Genomic DNA, 24070 nt, shown 5'->3' with positions numbered 1-24070 from the left:
AACCTAACTCTACAAAAGTAAGAAAAAGTTTGCCCTTCTTAGCCTTGGTGTATTTATCAATGATCAGAGTCAAATTTAGTCCCTGTTCAATAGTGCCTACGCCTGGTCGAAAGCCATATTGAAACATTGATAAAACGCCAGTCTCCTCAACCCATAACTCAAGCTTATTTGAAAGGACCATGTCTGCTATTTTTATATAAGCTTCTAGTAATAATATCTGGCGATAACAACTGGGTTCATTTCTGTCCCCTTTCTTATATATGGGGATCACGATCGCATCTGCCGAGGTGGGAATTAACCCATAACGGGTACAACACCTAAGAACGTTGGTTAGGAGAGGAGCCCATAAGCCGGTTTTGGCTTTATAAACATCCACCGGTATACCATCCGGCCCAGGGGCTTTCCTTGAAGCACTATCATTAATTGCTCTGGTGACTTCCTCCATGGTGATATTAATCTCTAGGGGGAAAGATCCTGGGACAGCCTTATCAGCTCTACTAACCGCAGCTGTCTCTGCCGTGTTAGCACCAGTCGACTCATCCCTATAGTTCAGCAAAGAAATTCAACAATTTTTCGCCGCGGATCGCCATATCAATGGTATTTATTTCTGTATCATCCAGGAATGGGGCATTAACCGCTCTCCAAAAGCCGGTGTTGTCTTTGGACACACATGCCTCATGTAGGGCCTCCCATGCTTCCCTTTTTAATGTGGTCCTACGTTTTCTAAGTGCCAACCGGTACAACGATCTTGCCTGCCTGATTTCGTCCGTGGATCTCAGTATTTTATTCAATGCCTTCTTTAGGGTAGTGTGGGCCTTTGTACAATCATCTTCAAACCATCCCTGGGAAGGTTGGCATCCCTTAGGTTTTTTTCTTGTTAACACTTTTCTAGCCTCGTCCGAGGTCTTAAGTAAATACACATTTTCTTGTGGTCAATGACGTGTCCTCATGTATGAATGTGGCTATGTGTGCGTGTGTCTGTGTGTGCACAACTGTGTGTGCGCATGTGTAGGCGTGTACTCACATGACAGGAAGAGGGAAGTGTGGCTTGGTGCACTTGGGCTTCAGGGGACAGTGTTTGAGGGCCTCCGGTGGCGGCTCTGTCACTTTACAGCAGTGGGATGCAGTAAACGCAGCCAGCTCTGCCCCAATGCAAGCAACTGATTTTCTGCTTTGGTGAGAGATATTTTGGAGAGGTTGATGATAGTATTATACACTAGCGCCTTTGCCATTGTGTTTTCTTGTTTCTTGGTGCCTCTGACTCTGCGTCTCTCTCTCTACGCCTTTTGTTTCTCCGGACCCTAGTGTATTTCGACGATTCCGCGGCCTCAGGGTCTGACGGCGTTCCTCGTCCTAAAAATTCAGCTCTTCCCCTGGTTTTAGTATAATTGTGACAGTGTCTTTTGTCTGCCCGCGGTCTCCCGCCACTTCGAGTCGCTATCACTGGTCATTGAAGCGGTATCAGAAGTTAATGTTTCCGCTGCCAGGCCTACCCTTTGATCAAGTGCCGTTACGGAAGGTGTTTTTTGCATGTTTTCTGCTTGCTTCCGCCTAGCATTGTCATATCGTCGGGCGAAGGTGAATATTTGGCCCAGGTCGTAGTCCTCTTTGTCGCATTTAAATTTTCTTATTTTTCTCAGTTTGATCCGGTCCTGCTGGCGTTTAATGCGTTCATCAATCTCCTTTCTGTATTTAGTGACGTATTCATCCTGATTTAGTTTCACCAATTGTTCTATGGGTTCTTCAATTTGTTTTAGTAGCTTTTCCCTGTCAATCAAGGCGTATTTGATCAAAATCCTTACCAGGTTCATGGACGCTTCCAGGTTACTCATTGCCCAGTCAGATAACATGTTAGGATTAACATTTTCAAAATTCGGGGCTAACATAATCCTCAAACCTCTGGGAATGTGACCTGCTTCCTCGTATTTCTGTAGTAAGATCTGTTCCCACCATTTCATCATCTCGCTTTTTTGGTATTTCTCAAGCGCTTTTAGCTAGGATTTTACGTCATTTTCCTTCTGTCCCCCATTATTATCGTTAGTGTTGCTGCCGTGGGCTGTACTGTTCGTTACATTGTTAAAAAGTTCTTCAGCCACTGCCTCCCGTTCTCGCAGGGTGTTACTGGACATGGTTGATTCCACAGAGAACGCAGAAGCACAGCAGTAGCAGCCCTCACCGTCCGTAGAGGGATCTATGACGTTACAAGACATGCGTTGTAAAAGCACTTGCGTTGTAAAAGTTGTGTTGTAATGGTAGTGCATTGAAAAAGTTGCCTTGTAAAGGATGTTCCCCTCCGTAGAGCACTGCTGTGTTGAATACGCTCACAACATCGCCACCTGAGATTAATGTCGGATGTAGTCGCTGCCTCTAGGAGCTGCTCAGGGCGTATCGGCCGACACTGCCCATCCGCCGCTTCACTTGAGGTATGCTGGGATCCGCAGTTTTACTCAGGGGGCCGCCGTGCATAATTTCCTCCCGGAAAAGAAAAGTCCAAAAAGTTTGCTGAAGTCGGCGGCCTGCTTACGGCGAGGGGGTTCGTGAGCAGTGACAGACACACCACTGCGTTGTAAATCACGAGATCCAAGAACCCCCCAACCTCCAAACGGCGGTGGAGAGAAACACGAACTCCAGTTAACGTGATTCAGTTATTTTTATTTTCTGCTTCTGTGCTCCCACAACCTGCCTTTACGCGTTTTGGCCAGCCAAGCTGGCCTTGATCACATGTAGTTCAAACTACGCGAGATTGACATTTAAATGCACACCCCGGTCTGTGTCACATGGTTCAATAATAGACATAGAAGAAACATTATACATATATATACCAACATCTTTTTTTTAAAAAGATTTGCTCCAAATATCTCTATTGTACCTGGCACACATTTTGCTCTGTTTTTAAAACAAAATTATAATTGATACAAGGTATAAACAGTACAAAATACTGTGAATCTGCCAGAGTCATGTTGCCCTTCTAACCCTAGATGTCATCACGCTAAAAGGACATTTTCATAACGTGCAAAATTGAGCAAAACTGTGCAACATACGCAAGTACAGTGCAAAACGCAGTAATGGGAAGTATCCATATATATATCTTCCCAAAGAAATTATCCCGTCGCGATCATAGATTAGATTTGAGGCGCACACCAGGAATACTCTTTTTAAAGTTTATTTGCCAACACGATCAAAACCACCGAACAGACGCCGGTGCGTTTCAGCGCAGTCGCCTTAAAAAAAAAAAATATATATATATGTATTTGTATATTTATATATGTATATTTATATACATTCTAGGCACATCCCTCTATGCACTTACCTTTTTATATTTTATCCATCAATATTCTCTCCTCAATTGTACCACAATATTTTTGGGGGTGATATTCAGCAGTAGGACCGTGGAATCCGGATGTATGACGTTACAACGCATACTTTTACAACGCCTACCTTTGCAACCCATTTTTTACAACACAACATCCTTTACAACGCATTCCATTACAACGCATGCATTTACAACATACTTTTAAAAACTACCTTTACAACGCTTTCCCTTACATCGCATACTACATTTACAACGCATACCATTACAACGCATAATATTACTCAGACCCTCCAGGATTTCGCGATTTCGCGATTCCGCGATTTGCCGCGAAATCGGCATTTTTGTAAAAATGCCGCGATTTTTACAAAAATGCCCGCGAAATCGGCACATTGTAGAAATCGCGGTATTTTTCCAAACACTACTCCATGCCGCTATATCCTGGGGGGTCTGATTACATGGAAACAACTGAATTTTTGTACTTTTGATTAAGTGTCACTCAGTGTCACGCTCTAAAGACACTGAAATGTCGCACATATGCACACAGAAAAACATGGGACTGTCGGGTTTACTGTCAGAAACACGTCCTTTTTTGGACAAGTACAGGAGTTACATTAAGCCCCCTAATAACGTCCTTCCTTCGTTTGCATCGCCGACGATCCTAAACTAAAGAGTAAGTGAGCCTGGTACTGACAAACCTGCGCCATCTAGTGGCTAAACTGAAACTTGCACACCCTGTGCGTTAGCTGCCTCGAACTCGCATGATGCAAAACATTTGCAATTTGCAGCAAAACTAAATAGGGAAACCGCCTTGGACCGGCCGGGCCTGACTTAATCTTTCTGGGACCATAATGGTGTTATTTGCTAGCAGTGGGTGGTGCGAGCTGCAGAGGCCTCCTGTTCAGGGCCCTGGCACTTATTATTTAACAAATTAAGCACTGCTATGCATGTTATATTTTTCTTCACCATGGGTAAAATCATTTTCCATTGGGGTACGAACCCCTTCCTCAATGCCGCACCATTTCTGGGTTTCTTCTCGTACACTGCCCTCCCATAACATGGTTTGACCCCTCTCCTCGACAGGAGTAAATATCTAACTCTTGCGTAATGAGCCCTAAAAACACCTTTGAACCCCACTAGCAGGTTTGCTTGTGGGTGTGCACAAACTTCCCTGCCAAATGCCCTTTCAATGACATTACTTATATGAAAAAGTATTTGTCGAGTTCTTTTTTTTACTTGTGTATACCATCTTCTGAGAAATTACATTTCGATTTAAATATAAAATAAACTTTAGGACGCACTGACTTAGTGAATCGGGCACAAGAGAATTATCCGAAAGGAAATATTTTTCTGGCATTTTCCATATCAGCTTTAGAAAAAGTACTTCGTAGTAATACCAACGGCTATTTTCTTTTTGAAATTTCATTTACTCTGAAAGTTTTCCACACCGGTTTACCCATCCGCGGCCTATGTGTGTTACCTTTATTTTGATCAACGTTGACAACTGTCACTGCATTGTCCCCCAGGTTTGTTCTGGATTTCCTCTGTTCTAGCATCCACTCCACTGTGATTTGAGTAACAACAAAATGTAAAGCCAGTGAAGATTTCAGAGCGGACGGAAGTTAAAAGTGACCACCCTTCTCCCCCACAGAAGAGCAGAGGCCCATCTCCACCCACAACTCCCCCCTACTCACTTATTGAACACTACATTCTCAACGGGTTATCAGCTCATCTCTGACTCCGATTATTACGTCGACCGGGAACAAGAAAAATAGTTTGCTGACACTAAAAAAACGTGTCCCCTGACGCATTTGCATTCTTTTAAGATTACCATGTAGCCGCTGACATTCTGTTTACGTCAGAGAATATTGTTTGCTTATTTAAATAACCAATACATTATTCTTAGAGTGCTTTCCTACTATGGCAGATCATGACGTTTCTCAACCTTTAAGTGTTTGTTGCTTCTAGAAAATGTAGTACCTGACAGCAAATTCTAAAATCGAATTCCACTTGTAAAATTAGCTAAATATGACACCCAAGCTGCATAAATTGTAGGTAATTGGATTCTGTGACAATATCCACTTCCACTAGAAATCAGAGTTTGGAGAGACTGGGCAGGCAACCAAAGTACGAGGTGTGACAGGGGGAATATGAAACTAGTAACAAAAGGAGACTCAAACTCTTGTGTATTCTGCATTTGAAAGCACCACGTTCTAACAAGAAGCCATGCAGACAGTACATATCTTACACATTTATCACATAAGTGTGTCATACACCTGCAAACTAGATACAGAATGGTTGAAGGTTTTGGGCACAGCTGCTGCATTAGGGAGGCGCTGACACCGCGCTATAAAGCGCCGCCTTGCCCCACGCAACGTGGGACGCCTGTAATGCTGTTTTGCTGCCATGGGCTGCTGACGGGCAGTCTTTTGCTTTTCAAGGGAAACAAAGTGTCTACATTGTAAATAAACCAAATATACATAGCTTCATGTTGTTAAATAACTAAAAAAGCTAAGATATCTGTGTTTGTTGTAGGAAAAATGGCCAAATAAAATGCCGCAAAATTGCCGCTAAATTTCCATATTTGTGCCGCTAAATTTCCATATTTGTGCCGCTAAATTTCCATTTTTGTGCCGCTAAATTTGCTAATCTATGCCGCTATATCCTGGGGGGTCTGATTACTTTGCATGTAAGGTAAGTATTGGATAGTGTAGGGGTAATAATTACTATTCTAACTCCAGGGGGTGCAACAGTAGGGTAAGTGTTGGATAGTGTAGGGGTAAACATTACTATTCTAACTCCAGGGGGTGCAACAGTAGGGTAAGTGTTGGATAGTGTAGGGGTACTATGTGTTGTAATGCTATGCGTTGTAATGGTATGCGCTGTAAAGACTGCGTTGTAATGACAAGCGTTGTGGTGGTGTGCATGTAGTGTCATGCGTTGTAATTGTTGCATTGTAAATGCATGCGTAATGGATGTTGCGTTGTAAAAGTTTTGTTGTAATGGTAGTGCGTTGTAAAAGTTGCGTTGTAAAGGTTGTTTCTTGTGGAATCCTAGTAAAAGCCTAGTAGGATACCAGCACCATCCCAGTATATTCCCTGTATAATCCCAGTACTATCCCAGTACAATCCCACTGTTTTGATATTCATCACTGGTGACTATCGTTGGTCCCTGAGGCCCAGGTCCACACCAGAAAGTAAATATGTGTGAATTAGATGAAATAATGTAGATCCAGTCTTTCGAGCAAGCAAGTAGAGCATCAATGGTTCTACCAAAGGCTCTGGCCTCCCTGGTCCAACATAGAGAAACCGTGTAATATGCACTTGTCAGAGTGCCATTGCAAAGCAACAACTCGCCTTGAACTCTACTTGCTTATGCACAGGTGTGTTGTATTTGCAGCCAGTCATAGACTGTCAGAGCCTGTGCAATGCCCTGTTCTCTCCTGTCTTTCAGGTTTGTGACCAGGGCTTTCCGCTATGTACACGCTGTGGCTTTTACAGTTAACGAGATCAACCAAAGCCCTTCCATGCTACCCAACATCACCCTGGGCTTCAGGGTTTACGACTGCTGCTACGATGTGACTAAGTCCACCAAGCTGGCAATGTGTCTCCTGCCGGGGCGTGAGAAACCGGTGCCCAACTTCCAGTGCCGGTCACGCTCACCTCTCGCCTCTGTCATTGGAGATGTCTATTCCTCCACAGGGCTGGCCATCGCAAGAATTCTGGGCCTATACCGGTACCCACAGGTAAGGAGTGGGGTAGAGAACAAGTGGACCTGGTCTCTATGCTGTCATGAAATGAGATGCTGGATGGGTGTGGTGCAGTGTGAGCCGTCCATTTTGGCAACAGGTTGGCGATGGAAACATACTTTACTCTACAGTCAGAACAACGAACTGACTGTACAACACAGTCACTGCCCCGACTGAGACGTTACCATGCGTTCCTTTAACCCACAATTTATTGCAACGTCTTGCTCTAGGGGGCGCATTGTTGGACTAGTGTTGGATTTTAAGTCCAACACCTTCCATACTGTTGTGTAGACTGGAATTAGAATAGTAATTTAAACTATTCCAGAATCTAGGGTTCCCCTAAGACAAGTTGTTGTAATGACATTGTGGTGAAGTAACGTGTTGCGTTGTAATGGCATGCAGGGTTCCGTCATCCAACCGGTTGGTGAATTTCGGCAGCTTTTCACAATCCTCATTACATCCAGGGTGCTGGACGATCTCTTACATCCTGATTGGGTGAATCACATCTTCCGTAAAGCAGGATAAGGAAGAGTTTTGGTTTTTCAGCAGCTTTCTCTGTCTCATTAGAGGAAGATTAAATTACAATCCTTATGTCGCAATGGGCACATTTAAGTGCAGCAGGTGTTAGTAATTTGTCTCGTCAGGTTTTAGTCGGCAGGAGTACTCTGTCCACCAAACTCAGTCTGACCGCCCTATTCACGGTTGAGAGAAGTGTCAGCTTTCAGTCAATGGAGCCCTCGTTGATTGGTTTGCGAAAAGGGATGCAATTTATAATGCAAATTATGCACTTGGAGGCCATATTGCCAATTTCCCATTTGAGGGGTTCGCAAAACAGTCTGCTTTGTAAATAATATTTAGCCGGTCCACTCTTTGCTACCCCTTGCAATTGGCCAGGAATGTACAGATGGTAGCCAGCAAGGAACAGTAGACCGCATCCCAAGGTCAGGATTCTCAAAAGGTTTCCAAAAATGTTTTCAATTTGAGGGATCCCAGAGCGAGCACACGGTGCGACTCAAGCCACACCTGCCCCCTGGATGCCATCTGACTTGATTATCCTTGTGTGAATCAGATACCATCCCAACCCAGGTGTCGGCATTTGATCCATGGGTTCTGAGGGCAGTGGCACAATCACCACGAACCACAACTGCAACCACAAACTACAACCACAACCTTGAGAACTACCACAAACCTCTGCGACATCCAACATTGACTCTCAATTAGAATCTTGGATCCTTGTTTGTGCCCCCTTGTGACTATTGGGAGTTCGGGCATGAAAGATATGCCAAGTGGGCGTGCCAGACTGTAGAGACCAGTGGAGCTGATTGAGGCATATAAGTGGAGTACAACACTGCAGACCCATAGCTCGTGCTGGGGGTGGTGGATTAGTGGACTAATGCATTTACTATAGGGTCCGGTGTTAAACTTCATGGTCACGGGTTCAAATCCCAACAGGTCCACTCAGCCTTTCATTAATCTGAGGTCAATAAAATGAGGACCATTGAGTAGGGTAACAATAAGCATCTGATATTCAGTGCCAAGATACACTTTTGGGTGATCGTGTGCTTTACAAATTCACATTTTGCTATAGTTTACCCCTAACGCACTGAAACATACGTAGTAACAGCCTCTAAAATAAAATGCACATGATTTGTTGCATATTGTACAAAACAGTCAGAGGCTTGGTGCCATTTAGGGTCATGATTAGCAACCACAGGGGCTGTCCACAAACCCCGAACCCGGGACAAATAATTATTATGTCAAACAAAAAAGGCTCAAGGGGAGAGAAATGTTAAAAATTGGAAAGATATCCAATAACAGGAAAAAATAAGAAAAAGATAGTAGTTGGAAAAGCCCTTCACAACAGCCTAATGGTATCAAAATTACACATTTATTTATTTTAACATTTCAAATAATCTCAAGCAAGAAAGCGCTGGTATACAAAAAGAGAAACAATACATATAGACCAGACAAGTGGCAACAACAATACATATCACAGAAAAAGGAACACCATGAATATAAATACTGTGTCTTATAATAAATTAAGCCACAGAGAAGCGTTGTCGGCGTTTCGACCAATACGTTATTTAACGGTCATCTTCAGGACTCAAATATGTTCTTGAGCAAGAGATCATCAGCTTTAAAAAGGGGAGGTAGACCAATTTAAAATTCAGTTCCTCCAGAATCACTGTTCAATAGCGCAAAAAAGCGTGTAGATTCATAATCGAGTGTAGCTACTTAATAGCATGTTGCAGAAATCGTCAATTCATACGGCTGACCACCTAATGGCCCGATTGGTTATACAGAAATTTGCAACCAACTCATCGCCTGTTGGCCCCTATTAAATCCAAAACGCCAAACAGATTCCACGTGCATATGCCGCATACCGCTTTTTTGCGCTATTGAACAGTGATTCTGGAGGAACTGAATTTTAAATTGGTCTACCTCCCCTTTTTAAAGCTGATGATCTCTTGCTCAAGAACATATTTGAGTCCTGAAGATGACCGTTAAATAACGTATTGGTCGAAACGCCGACAACGCTTCTCTGTGGCTTAATTTATTATAAGACACAGTATTTATATTCATGGTGTTCCTTTTTCTGTGATATGTATTGTTGTTGCCACTTGTCTGGTCTACATGTATTGTTTCTCTTTTTGTATACCAGCGCTTTCTTGCTTGAGATTATTTGAAATGTTAAAATAAATAAATGTGTAATTTTTATACCATTAGGCTGTTGTGAAGGGCTTTTCCAACTACTATCTTTTTCTTATTTTTTCCTGTTATTGGATATCTTTCCAATTTTTAACATTTCTCTCCCCCTGAGCCTTTTTGTTTGACATAATATTTAGGGTCATGACAGCAATACCGAGGTCATGTCCTGGACATCACCAGGCCATATCAGCCCCAACAGAAGTCCGGCAACACCTGAGACTGGGTGAAGTAACGTGCAATAGCATTAGAGGGAGCGCCTGAAAGTAATGGTAAGAGTGGAACCAGAATGACCACTGCTGATTTGTGTTGGTGACTGAGGTAAGAACTCCACCTCACTAAATGCAACACTGTCGTTCAATGTGCACTGTGACATCATTGTTTTTCTTATCTTTTCTAGTGTGGTTTACATCACACACACAGTGCTGTAAAGCCACTGAATCAAGCCTCATCCTTTTTGTGTTTTGGCTTAGGTTGTGGGCATACTTGGTTTTGGCATCTTGTCGGTTTGTTAGTTGACCAAGTGTAGTAAGTCGCTAGGTTACTAATGCATATCGAGACTCCACGAAATAGGAAAAGTGTTTTTGCTCTTGTTAGAGCAGATTTAAGAATTAAGGGGCATATTAACAACGGCCAGTGATAATTATCGCTGGCCGCGCTTAGCGCTAATTATATTATCGCAGGCTATCTATGGAATTTATCACCCTGATAGCGCGTTATTAACAACACGTTACTCCAGGGCGATAACAATTCCAGAGATAGCGAGGTTATCGCCCTTTTGCACAGGGTCGTATCAGCATAATCCACCCCCTATGCTAGGGATGGCTAAGTCAGGATTTTAGCAGACATTAGATTTTGGCAAAAACGGCATTCTGCAGCACACATAGCAAGAGGAAAAGCCTCTTGTGATTATTTTTGTACAGAGAGGTTTCCCTTCCTGTACAAAAATAATCATCCCCACAAGGCCGGCACCCTTGCACCATGGTGCAAAGGTGCCCGCGTTGGCGCTCGGCAGTCCACTGTGTGCCGGCGCAGGAGAAAAGGACAGGAATGCATTGTATCTTATAGATACAGCGCATTCCTGCTCTCTTCTTTGGCTGTAGGGAAGTGCAGCAGGAAGGCCTGCTGCGCTTCCCTATGGCAAAACCTCATAAATGAGGCCCAAGGATGGAAACCCTGGGTACAATAGCATGGAGAAACCTTTGTAGCAGAGTGAACAGAGGTGCTATGCGAAATCTCTGCTAAGGGTTAGAGTTCTTCCCAATTGTTTTGAGTGGCATAGCAGAAACATCACAGATACTGTTCAAGATTCTGGTTCACCCTGTCTCTCTGTCCATGGATTGCAGTTGGTGACCCGAGGACAGAGCTTGATGTATACCCAGGGTGATTGATACCCATGTTAGGGGAAATTGATCACGAGAATCTAGAAATGTATTGAGAGCCCTGTCTAAGATCATAAGGCTCGATTCACAGAACTGACTTAAGACAAAATCCTAAACTTACTACCATTTTGGTATTCACAGAAGGCACTTACTCATTTTGGTATTCACAGAAGTTAGGAGTCCTAACTTTAGGACTCCTAAATGCCTTCCGTGAATACCGAAAGTCTTAAAGGTAGGATTTTTCTCAGTTTAGGATAAGTAAATCTGCCCCTAAGTATTTCACATCTTTACATAAAGCATAAAACTGATTTTTTTTCATTTAGTATGTGTTCTTATTAACATATGATCTATTTTCCCAGATCAGCAATGGTGCTCACATTGAAGACCTGAGTGATAAGATACAGTTCCCATCCTTCATGCGTACGATGCCCAACGCAGATACCGTGAGTGTTGGAGTTTCCATGCTAGTGAAGCACTTTGGGTGGACTTGGATTGGACTTCTCTCATTGGAGAAAGATGTCACGCGAGCAACAATGCTTCTTGTCAGGAAGCACATTCTGAATACTGGGGCATGCATTGCTTTTTGGGAAGAGATACCTGCACTGTACTCTACCACAAAGCTTCTTTATCTGGTGGAGGTTGTAAGAAAGTCTTCTGCTAAAGCTGTAGTTGCCATCGGCCCAGACCCTTTGCTACTTCCTTTCATGGAGGAAGTTGCCAGACAAAACCTCACAGGAATCATTTGGATTGCAACTCACGTGTGGGCCAGCTCTTCCCTTCTCTCTGTTGTTGACCTCTCCATAGTGCTCACTGGAACAATTGGCTTTGCTATCCCCAGGGGAGTCCTCTCAGGACTGAAAGAATTTCTTTATAATCTGAATCCACATCGGAATCCAGAGGATCTATTCACCAAAGAGTTTTGGGAAGTAGCCTTTGGCTGCACCTGGACTGAAGATTTCACCAACAGCAACAATTCCACATCTGAAGACTATCAGAGAAAACCACTCTGTACTGGGTCTGAGGACCTTCTGGGCCTGAAGCCCAACATCCTGGATGTCAACAATTTTAGGCTGACGAATAACGTGTACAATGCCATCTATGCTACGGCTCATGCTTTGCACAATCTTCTTTCTTGTCGGCCGGGCAAAGGACCATTTCTTAATGGGACATGTGCAAACATACATCACTTCAGACCTTGGCAGGTATTGTATTGCAACAATTATTCAGCACAAAATACCCCTATGTGAGGCATTGAAACACTTGCTTACAAAGGTAGTGTTTGGTTGGAAGTGCCTTTTCTCTGTTTTTATCCTGTGTGGGATGTGTTTCCATGTTGTGTGTGAGGACCACCAAGGTGGTGGTTATCATGTTATGGGACAATTCTTCACAGTGTGATGAATGAAGAAAAGCTAAAGACAGGCATACATCCCCCGACGCAGCCACATCTCCGGCCACCTGAGGGACCTGCACTGGCTCCCCGTCAACAAGAGGATCACGTTCAGGCTCCTCACCCACGCACACAAGTCTCTCCACGACCTGGGCCCCAAGTACCTCAACGACCGCCTGACCTTCTACACGCCCACCCGCCAGCTACGATCTACTAGCCTCGCCCTCGCCACCGTACCACGCATCCGAAGAGCCACCGCAGGAGGCAGATCCTTCTCCTACCTGGCGGCCAAGACATGGAACACCCTCCCCATCCACCTTCGGCTGACCCAGGACCATCTCGCCTTCAAGAGACAACTCAAGACCTGGCTGTTCGAGCAGTAACGGACCCCTTCCCCCAAGTGCCTTGAGACCCTTCCGGGTGAGTAGTGGGCTATACAAGTGTTATGATTGATTGATTGATTGACAGTTTAGGGTTTTCAGCTTTGAGCTGCTCTGAAGGTCATATTTGGTATTTCTGTTTCAAATTGTTTTATTTTTGGTAAGCCAATAATAAATAATAGCAAAACACACAAGATCATGAACGGAATGTTGCACAATGGCAAAACATTCACCCCCAGTCACAGATCTGGGTTTAATCCGTCGTAATTTTGCTCACCAAGCCTCCCCAGTTCAGACATGGCCATATGCAAATCAGTCTTGACCCTGTGCCTCATGGGAACAGTCCAGCCGGAACTGCCAAGCCATGTCTTCCCTGGACCAGAATCAAGCATCCTAGGATCGGTTTCTGGCTATCAGCCATCTTCAGACAGGATAGCTTGACTCCAGTGGCTTAGTGAACACGGGACCCATGTCTGGGCATACCCTTCCCACATAGGGTGAACAGCAAAACACACAAGATGATGGACGGAATGTTGCACAATGGCAAAACATTCACCCCCAGTCACAGATCTGGGTTTAATCCATTGTTATTTTGCTCACCAACCACCCAAGTTCAGACATGGCCATATGCAAATCCGTCTTGACCCTGTGCCTCGTGGGAAGAGTCCAGCCCGAACTGCCAAGCCATGTCTTCCCTGGATCGGAATCAAGCATCCTGGGACCGGTTTCTGGCTATCAGCCGTCTTCAGCCAGGATAGCTTGATTCCAGTGGCTTAGTGAGCACGGGACCCGTGTCTGGGCAAAGTCTTCCCACATAGGGTGAACAGCAAAACACACAAGATGATGGACGGAATGTTGCACAATGGCAAAACATTCACCCCCAGTCACAGATCTGGGTTTAATCCATCGTTATTTTGCTCACCAATAATAAATAATATACACTTACAAAGCAAAATGTTTCAGCAACCTTAAAATCTTTCCGAGTCCGGGAGGGGAGAAAAGACAAAACAATACAAAACAAACACAATCACAATTATATATAGCCCTCATTGGGTTCAACGTACATATCAATTCATACCTATATATAAAAAAAAAGATAACAAACAGGAAGGTCATGCCACGATATGCCCAGAAGCATGGACTACGCCATCGTGAGCGCCAAGTGATCAATTATAACACCCCATAGCTCCATACCCAATCTCCATTTTTGTGACGCTTCAAGAGCATACAGACTGTGCTCTAAATTACACATAGAGTGTTGTTATGCATAATGGAGCCACGGCTATGAATACCAAATACCTGAATTTATGCATCTCGCCATTGACTATTGAGTCTTCCAAGATTCCCAATAGCATAACATTCGGAGTAACCATAATCTGTACTCCTGTAACCTGAGTTAGAAAGACCTCTATCCTACTGATCAAAGGCTTCAACTCTGGTCAGGCAAAAAAAAAATATGTGGACTGTCAGCCTAATCCCTTTGGCACCGTGTACATTTGCCCTCATTTAGCCTGCCCCAGCGTGCTATTTTAGCAGGAGTATAATATAAGTTAAATATAGTCTTATAATGCTGCGTTTGAGGCTGGCGGATACCAGAAGCTTTTCAGCAAGAGCAATCGAGTCATGTAGTATGTCCCCTGCCTGCGATAGTCTGGCATTCCATTTTAGATTCTGTGCCTCCAAATCATCAGATTGTGCTTCATTGAGAATTTGATATAGAGTGCCAATCTTCCCCCACCCCTAACTGCCTCTAATAAGTTATTATTTTGGGATAGAAAACCTACATTTGCCTTTTTTAACAGATAATCAAAAACTTGCAGGCATTTTAAAAAAATCAGCATTTGGCAAATTGAATTTAGAGACCAGCGAGGAGTAACACCTTATGCCATTTTTATCCACTAAGTCTCCCAAGATGACGACTCCCTTTCCTCTCCATCTGGCCATTATGGTATCCAAAAAAGAGATGGTAATAGTCCTGAAGATGAGGTGGGTGTATAAAAATGAATCCTCCCTATCTGCACATGACTCCCAACCTGGAGCCATACCTTATGGACCATGCACCACCTTGAAACGGGTTTTCTTGTAATAACGTGGCTCAATATTTTGAAAGAAACCCTTCTCCACTTCAGAGCCCCAGGCCCCCCAGCGCCTTGAGACCCTTACGGGTGAGCAGTCGCGCTTAAAAAACACCTGATTGAGAGCCTAAAAGCATTTGAAAAATATGAGTGAATCCAGCTACTTCAACTTCTCCTTCCCCAAGCAATATTATTCCCATTTGCTGAAGTTGACGTGCCCAATAATAAAACATGAAACTGGGTACTGACCCCCCCCTCGTGATCGTAGTGTATTCAAGTTTTTCATTGCTCGGCAGGGTTCGCCTTGAGCCCACATAAAGCTGCTGCATATAGACTCTAACTTGTGAAGTTGCTTTTTAGTAAGTTCCAAGGGTACAGAACTAAAGTAATATTGAAGTTTAGGGAGGAGATTCATTCTTAAACATTGCATCTACCCACCATCGAAAAATGTGGACCTTCTATCCTATCTAGCTCCCTTTTGATTTTACGAACCATGAAGTCCCAATTTGACAGTACCATTTTGTCCAAACATGCATTTATATGGATCCCCAGGTAGGTTGCCTCTTCTGTGACCCTGTAGTCAGTAAAAAATGCTTGATTTGTACAGATTATTTGTGTCTTAGCTATATTTCATTTATAGCCAGTGTTTTGTCCAGATAGAGTTGGTTGCCGTTCAGTCTCTACCATGGCCTTAGCTGGATCCGGCAAGACTACAGCAATGTCCTCTGCACATGCTAGTATTTTAACATACTCTTGCCCAAACCTGACAGGTGGAATACTTAAACTATTCTCCAATAAGTTCAGAAATGGATTGATGTAAAGAGCAAAGAGTAGAGGGGAGCACAGACAACCTTATCTGGTGCCTCTAAAAATAGGCACCAGATCGGATTTGAGCCCCATCGCACACATTCGGGTAGCAGGAGACTTGTACATGATTCTTATTCGCTGATAAAATCGGTCCCAAACCCTTGCCCCCGTATAGTTGCCCATCAGAATCCCCAAGAGACCCAGTCAAACACTTTCTCTGCGTCAAGTAAACTTATTTTACTTGGCCCTTGATGGACAGGAGCAAAGTCCAACAGAGCAACCATCCTGCTGATGTGGTTGACCGTGCCTCTTCCTCAGATAAAAAGCCATGTTGACGCACAGAGACTAAGGGAGTAATCACTCGGCAGAGACGTGTGGCTAAAATCTTCACATATATTTTCCCATCGCAATTTAAAAATGAAATTGGTCTGTATGGCCCAGATTGTATGTGCGATTTTTCTTAAAAATTATAATATTAGCTGCATCCCATGATACCGGGGCCTCGCCTTTCTGTGCTTCCAGAAACATACTAAGCTTATCTGATTTTAAATCAGAAAAAAAGACTTTATATCATCCTAATAGACATTTATCTGGCCTGGCAGCCTTGCCTGTTGCTAAAGAGCCAACAGCCTACACAAGCTCTTCTAATGTTATAGGCTCCTCCAAATATTTCTTGTCATCTAAACAGAGCATCCTTCTAAAAGGGTCTTTAAAGAAAGATTCTGTCAGCCGTGATCGGCAGTAGGAGTTCCTGCAGGGTGGTGACGTGGGGAGGGGGAGGTGCAGGGTGGGGGATAGTAATGTATGGATTATGGAGTTTAACAGGTAAGTAAACATATAAATAAGTAAAACAAATTTCGTTGTGCGCACTGCATCACCAAATACGATGCAGTGCGCGCAACGAAATTCGTTTTATTTATTTATATGTTTACTAAAGTCCTAAAGACTTCCAGTATTTCCGTAGATGTTTCGACTATTCTCCTACCTGAGTCTTTGATCGCAGTGATTGCACATTTTTCCTCCTTGCACCTAATTTTCTTCGGCAGGCATCTACCTGTTGCCTCACCATATTCGTAACATTACCTTCTAAAAAAGTGATATTTATTAGCATTATCTTTAGACCAAAGGGCGTTAATCCTGGCCTTGCAGCGGGCTACCTCCACTTGCGCCTGGCTGATGTCAAAATGTCCCTGCAAAGCTTGTATAAGAACATACTCTGCATTCTGGAGATATATAGCTCCTGTGTGACCTGTCTCTGCTGTTTTTGAGCCTACAGTCCAAAACTAAGAATTTCCCCCAGAGCCCTGCCTTTAAGGCATCCCAAACCATACCATGAGTGATGGAGTTGTGATTGATAGACAAAAATTGGTTTAGCCATTGTTGAATGTAAGAGATGAACTGTTCATGAAAGAGTAATTTCCTATCACATGAAAATGTCCAGTGAGATTGAACCAAGCCCGGTATTGAAGTTTTATTAGTGGTGGATTGTGACCCTGGGGTAAACTTGTATCTGCGCCTCCACTAAATAGTTTTTTGTTACAAAACAATAATCTAATCTAGCAAGTTTTTGATGCGGGCAAGAATAATGCGTAAACCCCGGATCAGGATAGTTTAACCTAGGCCATACGTCAACTAGACTATGTTCATACAAAGGCTTTTGTAAGGCCTTACAGACCTTGGGCTTCCGACAACGCCATATTTATTGCTAACTGGTCATTGTGTAACTTCTTCCAATTGAATATTAAAATCCTTGCACGGTATCAAAGGGGACTCCCAGGAGGCCAGTTCTATATTCAGATAATCCAATATCTGAGCCTCATCAAAGTTCGACCCATATACAGAGCATATTATAAATTTCTAATTACCGGATAAGCATTCAACTAGCGTCCACCGCCCACTTTTGTCAGCCAGGGTCCTACCAAAGGATAGAATACTGGACCTAGCAAGGATAGCCACACCTCATGTAGAAGTTCCTTGAGATGTACATAACAGGAGCTTGTACCCTAATTCAGTAATACCCTTACGCTTACCCCAAGGTATGTGTGTCTCTTGGAGACAGACCACATCGGGGCATGTCTTTCTGATATCCTGAGCCATTCTTTGCCGCTTATCTCTGTCATTAAGGCTTCATACTTTGTACGAGCAGATAGATAATCTATTGGTCATTCCCCCATCTTAAGTTGCTTTGAGAATTCCCCCCCTCAACATTACATTATTTACTTGTGTTTGCTGTAAATCATTTATTGGCTTGCTTTCAGTTTTTATACCCGTGCCCCTACAGCAGCCTCTCACCTCTCAAGAACAACCCCCAGCCCCACCTCTATGCTTCCTCTGCCAGTGGAAGCACCCCCTATAACCCCAAACAAGGAGGCTAAAAGACCCATAGGTCTAAAGTGATGGATAGTCACGTAGCATCACTGATCATCCCCTGTCACCCCCTCCCAAATTTGTCTAACCCAGCCTAGGGCGATTAATACCCAAAGATAGAGGACAACATAATTTATAGCATGTAGCCTGCAAAATATACGTATATAAACAGCCTCAGCATACACTAACAGTGTCTGCATGGTCCCATCATGTATCAACCACTTTCCTATGATTGAATGGCCTGTAGGAATTCTCTAGCCTTAACCTCAGAAGTAAAGAATTGGGCTTTGTCCTTATATACAATCTTATGTTTGGCAGGGTTCAACTGAAAGACGTGTGTACCTTTAATCTAAAAGGGAACAATTAACTGCTCAAGTTGCCACCTTTTTTCTACAGTTGTATGGCAATAATCTGGCCGTATGAAGAACTCAAAACACTTTTCCCTTTCTCTTCCTGTCTAGCCTCGCCAGATCATACAGAGCTTGTCTAGACATAAAATCAGACAGACCGATCAGAACTGCTCTAGGTTGTGGAGTGGGTTGGCCAAAGCCAGATTGACTATTCTGTCATAAAGGGAACCGGTGAGCCAGTTGCACCACCGTGTCCCAGGTCCACTGTGTCAGTTCTGGGAATGCTTCAATAAAAGGTTCCACAATAAACCTTTATGGATCTGAGCCTTCCACACGCTCTGATATGCCAGGAACTCTTAAATTATTGCGCCAAAAGTGATTTTCCATGTCTTCGAGCTTCTAAGCAATGTCATTCTTCTGAGACACCAGGGTCTCTGTGGCGGCTTTATGGGTGATCATTTCATCCTCAAGTGCAGAGATCCTGTTCTCTGCTTCAGATATCCTTTCAGCAAATTCTGAGCAGGACTTAGCTACTCGGCGGAGTACATGTTGTAGCTTACGGCAAGAGCTTTGTGTTTTTTGGCTCACAGCGCAGGTTTCATCTCTATGTGTCATAATGGACTCATAAATAACAGCAAGGGAGATATCTTTCAAGTGTGATGATGGATTGCGCAGCCCTTGTCTTGTTATTTCCTCTGGCTCTACTCCCAGGTTAAGTGAGGGAGAGTACTCCCAGGCCGTTGCAGAAGCAGAATCCCCATGTCATTCCCATCCATTAATTGTTGTTTGCGAGACTGCAGGTTGCAGGAGTTTGAATGCAGCATGGAGTATGTTCCGGGTTGGAGAAACCAAGTAGCTGATTGTCTGTCAAGGTTGCTGGACAAAGCGGCTGAGGTCAGTTCATTGACCACTAAGGAGGTGATTACGAACTTGGATGATACCATGGAGGATTTTAGTTGTTCAATTCCAAGGAAGGATTCGGTCAAAGGGATGGGACATTAATCCACTTTAAAGGAGGTTGCAGACTCGGTCAGGACTCGTGTGAGGAAAGAGAGAAATCTACAGTAGGGAGTAAGGCTGTTTTGGAAAATTGTGGACGAGTTATCTGTAAATGATCATGGTTTGATTATGAGAAAGGAGAGATTTTGTGCCACCTGCTGAAATATGTGTGAGATTAATTATTGTGGGACCCAAAGGCCACGTGGGTCAGACATTAACCATAAAAGGTTTGATGGCGAGGTGTTGGTGGCCTCTCATGGACAACCAAGTTAGGCAATTTGAAACCTGTAAAGACTCTGAAAAACATCTTAGAATAGGTTTAGGGACCCCACAGCAGGAACAACATGAATCAGACTGAGAATGGCATCCGTTGACCTCACGGGAAATGAAGAGTTTCTTGCGTGAGGCACATAGGTTCCTCATTGTACAACCGACAAGGCACTGACTTGGTTGAGAGGGTTTAAAAAAATGGTGAAGGGCACTATGCAGTTGGCGTACAGTGCGGGATTGTCAGTACAAGATGCTGTCAGTGATATGTTGTGGGCGTATCGCACCACTACAGTAGCAATTGGGGGATAATTCATTTTGAGACGATGCGAGGGAGATCACCAGGGGCGAAATTGGTACCATCATGGATGTGGAAGATGTCACATTCATCGGTAAAGAGTAGGTGCTCAAGTGCAGGGGTGGAAAGGCGTAGACATTTTATCAATGAGGGAGATTGGGTCAAGGTGAAGCCTGGTGGCTGTGGAATGTTTTTAAGCAAATTCAGGGGGGCCTTTCAGAGTTAAGGCTATTAGAGGCAATTGGGTCAAGTTGGAAAATGGCCAGAGATGGAATCTAAGGTGTGTTGTCCTGTACCAGAGGCAGGAGAGTGTTTATGAGAAGTCAATGGAGAGGTATGGTTTACAAAATTATTGTTCACCATAGCTGATGATGAATGATGGGGATTTCTCAGGTGCAGAAAAGGATGGAGGTTTGCAAGGAGCTTAAGATTTTAGGCCGAGTGGTGAGGAGTTGGTTTTAAGAGGGAGAGATGAGTCCATGGGTACATCACATGTCAGGAGGGAGGCAAGGAAGAGAAGGCTGCCAGCATATTTGGGTGATTATGGTTGTTAACTTTTCCTTTGTTTTTCTCTCATATTAGTCAGCTCGATAGTGGCTACTAAATGTTGTTAGCATTGTAATTTGTATTTGCTTGAGGGGGTCTTGTTTGCGTGTCTGTGTGTAGGTGGGAAATTATTGTGGCTGTCTTAGACCTTAAGTTGGGGTCTGTTGTTTTGTGTAGGTGGTGTCATCTCTGTGTCTTGGGTAAGGTAGGAAGATGTGTTGTAACTTACTCAGGCAGTTGCAGCTAGGCTGGGGCTGCAGCTCTGTATGATGTACATGCATTCCATGATGGTGTCATGGTGTTCTAGGGGCTGTACACTTAGTACAAGCAAAAGAAAACACAGGGTCAATGGCAGAACTCCGTGCTGCACCACACATATAGTTCAAAGAGTATTACACGGTGCACTTCCCTCCCAATACCAGCCATTGGTTGGTATCACTGCAAAGCAGAAGAAATCTTGACAAAGACAAAGATGGAACAGTGCACCTATACACACACGATACAATGAGTCTTTGGGTGCATTAGAAAGTTTCTTGCTTTATTTACATCCAATTTCTAGGTTTATAAAATCCAAAAGGTTACAAACATCCAGCCAACGAGCTTCGTTCAAACTTTCTTGAACTTCGTCAGGGCTGCAGATAATATACAAAAACCTGACATATATATAGACATAAAATACGAACAGATAAACACATAGGGGCAGATTTATGAAGGCCTTGCGCCGCAGATGCGTCATTTTTAACATGGGAAAAAGTGACGCACCGGCGGCGCAAGGCCTTCATAAATCTGCCCCATACTCTATACAGACCAATAATTAGAAAACTAAAGCATGACTTTGAAATAATAGAAAAATAAACTGAAAAAAACAAATTAATTATAATATTGTAAAATATAAATATAAAATAACATAGTTCAGCGCTAATAAGCACTTATTAACTCAATAACACAAAAATAAGGCAAAACAATAAACATCCATTGATGTTACCAGCCTGTGAAATTCATAGGCATTAGAAGGTCTACTAAGATAAACATCTCAGATTGCAAATCCAACAGAAATGTGCTACCCCAATAAAACTGTACTTTCCGGAAAGGAAACATATTGATAATCATATATTTATAATACAAAAAGAAGCAGACACGGAATAACAGAGGACATAGTTGTCTCATTTTGATTATGCAAATACATATATGGTAATGTCCTCAATAGGTGCATGGAATCAAGTCAGAAAGCATTTCATACATTTACGATGAGATATCGTGTATGTGCCCAAAATGTCCCATAGGCAACTCAACCCCAAACATGCCACTTATTGCCACTACAGTTCTTTTTAAATGAATTTTAAATCAACACCAATAAGGCAATACCCTCAATCAATGCTTAAAATCTGGTCATAATGCATTTCATAAATGTCATGCATTTCTTGGGATAAAATGCCTAGCATGTGCCCGAAATGTCCCATAGACATTTGAATACCCAAGTATGAAGCAATGCTGCTACAGTTCTTTTACAGTTCTTTTAAATAGGTATTAAGTAAGAATGGAATGATATATCGGTACATTCATATAAACAAAGTAAATGTACCTTATGCTTATATGCTGCTGCATCTCTTATTCCAATACGTATTGATTCCTCGAATAAACATAGTGTTCCATTAGAAAATATGGCCAAATCACGTATTCATTACTATGTTCAATCTGGGTATTGTTCAATACCTAAAACAAGTTATAAACATTATACTTCAAAATTACAGCAAAATATTAGTACTCCCCAAGGTATTAAGACCATTAGGGTTTTCACCACACAATCAGCATTTCAATCCCAAGCGCTCATCTGATATGCACCTTAAGCAAATCTCTTTCATGCTCTACCAACAATAACCAGAGTTCACGTAGAGAGGCAATCAAAAAGTGAGAAATAATAAAAAATAATCATAAATACTCAAAGTGCCCCACAGGTTCTGTGTTACATTCCCCACGTGGTCAATTTAAGATACACCTCTGTTAAGTCCCAAACACATACAAATCACCCCCTTTGAATTTACCGGGAGCAATCGTTAGCGCCTTGAGACCCTCACGGGTATGTAGTGTGCTTTTTAAATGCTATAATTGATTGATTGATTGATTCGTTATGTGTCGTAATGTGTCTCTCTCTGTGGCCTACCCAAAGCATCAACTGCACCACTAAGGGCTTCAATCAACGCCGCAGCAAGACTCAAAACAGGGTCTAAACATGGCTCCCACATAGCCCCGGACCTACAATCCCTGAACTGGCTACCCCTGGAGGCGAGAATTCAGCTGAAAATTGCATGCATGACGCACAGAGCCGTGCATCACAAGACACCCAGCTACCTGGCACAGAAACTGATGATCTCGGGTGGGTCCAGATCCTCAAGAAATGCAGAAAAATTACTACTGAAACCACAAAAATTCCATAAGAAAAAAACTTATAACAGATCCTTCCCTGGGATGGCGCCCAGAATTTGGAATGCCCTACCCCCAGAGACCAGACTTAACCCGTCCACTACCTCTTTTAAAAAGGCAGTAAAATCCATCCTCATGGCTAAATTCACATGAGTATGGTCTTTTGAAACCCTCTGATGAGATGCACACGCGCTCCCAACCACAAGACATTTTTTGATGTTACATCTTACTATGCCGTTTTTACAATATGCTTTGTACTCATGTTTGGATTTGTTTTTATTTTCTGTGTAAGTAACTTTTATTGTTTGTATAGCGATCTGATATCCGTCAGGATCTTGTTCACGCTCTATAAAACTTTCAAAATAAATATATAAATAAATAAACCAACGGGCTCATGCAGGGATGTGTCCTGACGCCCAGCTTATGCAACATCTACACCGCAGACTTTTATTTTAAGACTTTATTTTCCAATTTTTCTCTCACATCAGCGATATACAATTGGTGGTTCACTGTGTTATAACGCATCACAGAATTAGGTATCACAATTGCACAGTTGGGCATGTTAAATGTAACACATCAGTAGGCATGGAAATACCAGCATCTGTACATTCTTGATATCACATTTCCCTCTGGTTGCCCGGCAATCTTTCAAACTGCAACAGGGGATCGCCTCTGCATCGGGTGGCGCCTCTGCATCTGGTGGCGCGCATACAATCAATCCAAGTATGGATTTATTGCCATGGATTGATGCCCTATAAGGAAGTAGAATCTAACCTAAGGGATACGCTCAGTCACCCCACACCCTCCGGGACTATGCCTCTTTCTAGTTGTGAGTTGGAGGTCTGTCGCAATGTTGTAACATATGCCCTATATGGGCTCCATATGTCCTTAGGGCGTGACGAACTAGGCATAATACTTGCATAGTTATCGCTATTAATATTACAGTATGCCAAACTACGTAACCACCCCTGCAGGGGAGGGGCAGCCCTTCGGCCCCACAAAGGAGCTATCTCCCTTTTGGCCATGA

General features: G+C 43.2%; 1 protein-coding gene across 1 annotated transcript in view; it reads left to right on the top strand.

Moving 5' to 3' along the window:
- Positions 1–6627: 6627 nt before the first annotated feature.
- Positions 6628–24070, top strand: part of LOC144798231 (extracellular calcium-sensing receptor-like) — a 71314-nt gene continuing 53871 nt past the window's right edge. The window contains exons 1-3 of the mRNA XM_078668980.1: positions 6628–6692; positions 6764–7055; positions 11506–12348. Coding sequence (XP_078525106.1) covers positions 6628–6692; positions 6764–7055; positions 11506–12348 — 1200 coding nt within the window. The remainder of the gene's footprint in view (positions 6693–6763; positions 7056–11505; positions 12349–24070) is intronic.

This window comes from Lissotriton helveticus, chromosome 12 (assembly GCF_964261635.1).
Source record: "Lissotriton helveticus chromosome 12, aLisHel1.1, whole genome shotgun sequence".
Taxonomy (NCBI): Eukaryota; Metazoa; Chordata; class Amphibia; order Caudata; family Salamandridae; genus Lissotriton; species Lissotriton helveticus.
Note: the sequence above shows the minus strand (reverse complement) of the source record. Positions and strands in the feature narration are given on the sequence as shown.